Source organism: Melospiza georgiana, chromosome 7 (genome assembly GCF_028018845.1).
Source record: "Melospiza georgiana isolate bMelGeo1 chromosome 7, bMelGeo1.pri, whole genome shotgun sequence".
In the NCBI taxonomy this organism is placed as follows: domain Eukaryota; kingdom Metazoa; phylum Chordata; class Aves; order Passeriformes; family Passerellidae; genus Melospiza; species Melospiza georgiana.
In genome coordinates, this window is record NC_080436.1 from 19,587,977 (window position 1) to 19,593,575 (window position 5,599).

Consider the following 5,599-nt stretch of genomic DNA (forward strand, 5'->3'; position numbering starts at 1 on the left):
ATTGAGGCAGGGAGCAGAAGGCCAGGAAATTCAAATTGTTCCGTTGCCTCTCACCTTTGGACTTACAACTGATATCTCTCCCCTGTACCTATGGATCAGAAGACAGTGTGTTGTAGTTTATAAAAGTAACAGTAACACTAGTAGGCAGCTGCTGAAAGCACCTTGATCATGTTTGTAGGGGGGTGTTCAGGTTGCTGATATGGAGCATGTCTCAGCTTTGTGGCACCGGTGGATTAACCAGTGACAGCAACATCAATTGGCCTGTAAGTCTGCAGGAGACCAGCACCCATCCTGAGACTGTTCCCATCCCCAAATACACACACAGCCCCTTACTTGGTCCGTTGGAGAACGCTCGCAGCACACAATTTTAGAATTTACTTTATGGCGCAGATTGTATCCAATGAAAATTGTACAACTTAGATAAATGTTTCCCAGTGTTCTAGCCACAACGTCGATTTTTCAACATTTTTACTAGTTGGCACTAATACCACTTACAATTGCAAATTACTATTGAAATAACAATCTCATTATCAAATGAAAAACATCAAAGTACATGTAAGTGATTAAAGTGGGAATCTCAGGAACACATGCTCAGCTCAGTGAAGATAATCCTATTTCGGTTAATCTTGATTACAAAGGATTCTTTCGTTATTTGGGTGTGAATCTGCTCATGGTGCAGAAATGACTAATGGAACAGTAGGGGCTTCTTGCACACAACGGGTGTCCTGGGACGCGCCCCCTTTCCCTGCCGTGACCCGAGCGCCGGGGACGGCGCGAGACGCCAACACTGCGCCAGGGACACCGATATAGACACCGCCCTCGGCAGCGCCGCCCTTACGGTGACACGGTGCCACCTTGACGGTGACACGGTGACACTCTCACGGTACCACTCTCGCGGTGGCACCCTCACGGTGACACGGTGACAGGCTGACGGTACCGCCCTCACGGCCGAACCACCCCGCCGCGCGCGGCAGGCGCACTGCGGCTGCGCGAGGAAGCAGCGCGCACACCCCACGCCCCCCGCCGCCGCCAATGGCGCCGGCACAAAGTGACCTTGGCCGCGCTCCGCCCCTTCCGCCGCCCGGCCCCGCCGCGCCTGCGCACAGCCGGCCCAGCCCTCCCGCCCGTCGGCCCGAGCGCGGCACCGCAGCGGTGAGAGCCCCGCCACTCCCGCCATCCGCGCCCATCGCCGCCCCCGCCCGCCGCACCCTCACCCTCTCCCTCTCTCTGCAGAGACGCCGGATCCTGAGCCCCGGGACGCCGCCAGCTAAGATGTTCGCCTGCGCCAAGCTCGCCACCTCGCCCTCCCTGGTGAGTGGGGGTGCGCGGGGGGCGCCTGCGCTTCGTCACCGGCCCCGTCCGTGTCGGCGGCGGGGTCGGTGCCGGCGGCGGGGCGATCGCGGGTCGGGCGGGTCTCCGAGCCCCGCGGCAGCGGCCTGGGATGGGCCCGTGCCCAGCGCTGCCCGCCCGAGAGCGAAGGAGTGGGGGCGGGGGTCGGGCAGACTGCGGCAGGGCCGCGTTCTCCTTCCTGCCTCCTTGGCGCGGCCGGGGCCCGCTGCCAGGGCGAGCGGGGGCCCAGGGAGGGGGAGGTCAGCGCCGCCAGCACCTCCCGGGCCTGCTGCGCTCCGAGCCTCGCTGTAGGTCAAACTCCAGCCTGTTGCTTGTCCTGGGCAAGGCCGCAGTTCTTTGTCCTTGCGGAGATAAAAGATTGTCCTGCGTGAAAATGCCCTCTCTGGCCTGCAGAAGGTCTCATTGTGCACGGTCCAGGCCCAGGTTTTCCCTGCAGGAACAGCTTTGTGCAAGAGCTGATATGACCTTAGACTGCTGGGAGCCCAAGGACACATGCAGGCCGCTTGTGAAAAACGATTCATTCATTTGTGCCTCGCTAAATTTAAAAGTCTAGGTTACATCTGTGCATTTAACAACTTGGAAAATCATTTTGATGGCTTTTATTTGTTCATTTTGAAATGTGTTTCACTGCTTCATGGTCGGTCGGGATTTTTTGTCGCTGTTTTGATCCATTTTCTGTCATCATAATGCATGTATATGTTCACTGAATGGTGTGGCTATTTACTATATATCTTCTGAAAACGGCGCTGTCAGATTGCATGGCAGTGCTTGCTTCCGTATCGTTTATTGTGTATGCAGCTGTTCCGAGATTGCTGTCTTTCAAGGAAGACAAATGGCTTAGTAGCTAATAGTCTTACTGTCTTACAGAGTATTGTATGGAACAGCTGTGATCAAATGTTTCATTTTTTTATAGTTCTTTTCCTCCTCTTACAGATCCGTGCTGGATCAAGAGTCTTGTACAGACCAATTTCGGCATCTGTGTTGTCTAGGCCAGAGGTCAAGAATGGAGAGGTACCTTATAAACAAAATTCTGTATCTTCCTAAATTACCTGGTGAGCCTAAATGTCCTCAACCTAGAGTTCACTTGTACTAACTCAATACCTATAGTGTGAAACTTGCTTTAAGTCAAACACCTAATAATACTTGTTGCTGTCTTGCTCTTTCCCCTGAGAAGTCTTTGACGTTTAAAGTTGATACTTTCAGGTGGAACAGGTAACATTCTGAAATTTATGACTTAACAGTCTCATCACTCTGAATAATAAGTAGGCAATGGATCTAATACAACTTTTAAAACTGCATAATAACGCTATCACACGGTCTTTTGTCTGAATATAATGTTTTCTTATGTTTTGTTTTCTTAGGGCAAGTCAACAGTTATCGGGGCCCAAAATACTGTCTCCCAACTAGCACTTAGGGAATTCCAGACTAGTGCTATCAGCAGGGACATTGACACTGCTGCCAAATTCATTGGTGCTGGTGCAGCCACAGTAGGTGTGGCTGGTTCTGGTGCTGGAATTGGAACAGTCTTCGGTAGTCTAATCATTGGTTATGCCAGGTAATCAATCTCTCTCTCTTTAAAAAGTATTTAATTGTATGCAGATGTATCTTGAGACAGCTGAACTGTAGAAAATATAATGGCAGTGTAATAAATTCTGTTAATTATTACTGTTACTGATACACATGGCTGAAGAGAATCTTATGAAACTGTACCATATTCATCAGGATGGCTCTGTTGTTAAATTCAGAACTTTGTACACTCTTCCTGGAGGAGAGCCATGAAAGAAATTGCATCATTAGACTTGGTTGGTCTTTTGGTCCCTGAAGTCCAGTGTTTAAGCATTCAGTTCCAGAACTGAAATAAAAATCCAGCCTGTATTTTTCCCCATGTAAGAGGAAAAGTCCTAAATAGTCTTCATCTTCAGAATCGTTTAGGAATGGATGTTTTTGAACACATTTAGCTTTGCATCTCAGAATATGCAGTTGTTTTAGCAAATGAGTTCCTTCTAGAAATCTGAAGGGGGCAAGGGTGAGGATTTTGTAGTAGGGATGAACTTTCAGGTAATTTTACAACATTCCAGTAATAGAAGTAGTTCACATGACATCATGGAAGAGCAGAACTGATACAGGCATAAAGGAAGTCTCATGTTCTTCACTACTTTTTCAACCAGTTAAGTCTTAACTTCTTGGTAAAGATTTTTAAGCCTTTTCGAAGACAAGGAAGCTCACTTTCCACTTCAAGAAACAAGTGTTTTCAGTACAAAATTCTTAAATCAAGTTTTGAATTTGGCATGAACATGTCAATAAGCAGTGGTAGAACATTGCTTCATAGATTTATATTGGAGATTTTCTCCTCTCACTTCTTGAAGGCATACTCATTGCATTTTTGCAACAAACTGCTTCAACTTTTTTTGTTGTTTTTTTCCTACTCTTAAGTGGTTTCAGTTCCTGTATTTGCCTTGAGAATTGGTTAAAACATAATACACATGAAATTCCTTGGTAGTGTGGTTCTCATGTCACAGATGTGAAATAAATTTCTAAATTAGACCTGAGTCTAGTCTTAATTGCCAGCTAATTTGTCTTCAGTGAGATCCTTGCAAAAAATTGCTTGGATTTATTGGATTTTCCCATTTCAGTATCTGTTGCAAGGAACTATGAGGTTAAACTGCATGAAAAACATCTTAATTGTAAGGATAAAAAAGACTTACGCCTTCTCTTTCTTTTAGAAATCCTTCTCTGAAGCAGCAGCTGTTCTCATATGCTATCCTGGGATTCGCCCTGTCTGAAGCTATGGGTCTCTTCTGTCTGATGGTTGCTTTCTTGATCCTATTTGCCATGTGAATGGAGATCTGCCTGTAATATTGGCATTGGAATGTAACTGCATTTTACGGGACTCCCAAAATGTTGGTGTCATGGAAATTAATGCTATTTCCAAAGTCATTTCATTAAAGATAACAACTTTAACTGTCAACTTGTTGCCTTCATTTATTGTCTTTCTCACTAGGGTATCTGGAAGATGACATTTTGTAATTCAGTCTCCACGGATTGCTCCTGATAATGACATATGCATAGCACTCTTCCAGTCAAACATTTCATTTATTAAAATTAACGTGGCATATACTTAAAAGATCAAAGGATGCAGAGATTAAGTCTGTACTGCTGGCCTTGTTCCTTCACTTGTGTTTTTGTTTTTGCTTAAGCTAGCTGACACACGTTCTGGCACCTCTTGATAGAAGGAGCCAAACAGAAATCCATGAAGGTGATAGGACACTTCGTATCAGTTTTCACACACACCCGATATTTTGATTACCATGGTAGGCTTTGCACTTGGATCTGACCAGTGTCCCCATTGAGCGAAATACACAACTGCTTTAGTGCAGACCAAGGAATTTAGTTGTGATACATGGACATTATATTTCATTTAGTTACTGCATTTCTGGCATCAACTAATTCAAAGAGCTTCCAGCTTTCCAGTTTTGTAGTCAGCCTTGCATTATCTCACACATTCTTTGAAGAGCATTAGGATTAAAGCATTTTAGTTAAAAAAAATAGCTGCAGTATCTACCTCTGCTTCTCTTGTAGCAGTCTAAATGGATTTATGGTGTCATCCATACTTGGAGGAAAGCACTGTGTGCTACTACACCTACCTGGTGGGGGGCTTGATAGCATCTCAAACCTTATCCAGAATACTAAATAATCTGATATATAACAAAAAATAAAGCTGAACTTTGTAAGAATGCAAGCCAAGCTTGTTAAATGCTTTGTCATCTTGCTGTTAAGTAAATAATTAATATAGGAATTTTTATTGGAGGAAATGCAGAAATTATTAATAACTAAAATAAGGGTAAGGTGTGGGTAAGATTTTGTTTTAATCTGAATTAAAAAGTACCAAGTTGGGTATTCAAAGAAATACGGTTTAGTGGACTTTAGACCACTTTAGTTTATCGTGGACTTTGCAGTGTTAACAGTTGGACTTAATGATCTTAAAGGTCTAAAACACCTTTCCTTAAAGGTGTTTCACAACCTAAATGATTGTAGAATTTGTGTAGCAAAATTCTAGAACCTAGCACAAGACATAACTTGCCCCACATGTTCTTAGTAGAAAACAGTAATCTGCAATACAGAGAATGTTCTTTTATATATGTAAATTCCAGAAGTGTAGAATAGGAAGCAAATTAGTAGCTTTAGAACAATATTAATAGTGTCTTACATGAGTAGATCAGGAAGTGGGGGTTTTGGGGAGTGAGGGGGT

The 5,599-nt window shown here is 44.7% G+C and overlaps 1 protein-coding gene across 1 annotated transcript; it reads left to right on the forward strand.

Annotated features, from left to right (window-relative positions):
• Nucleotides 1-1,086: 1,086 nt before the first annotated feature.
• Nucleotides 1,087-4,318, forward strand: ATP5MC3 (ATP synthase membrane subunit c locus 3). Its single transcript, XM_058028284.1, has 5 exons — nt 1,087-1,152; nt 1,234-1,311; nt 2,284-2,361; nt 2,712-2,905; nt 4,074-4,318. The coding sequence occupies exons 2-5, from the start codon at nt 1,273-1,275 to the stop codon at nt 4,186-4,188; spliced, it is 426 nt and encodes a 141-aa protein (XP_057884267.1). The 5' UTR covers nt 1,087-1,152; nt 1,234-1,272; the 3' UTR covers nt 4,189-4,318.
• Nucleotides 4,319-5,599: the final 1,281 nt, after the last annotated feature.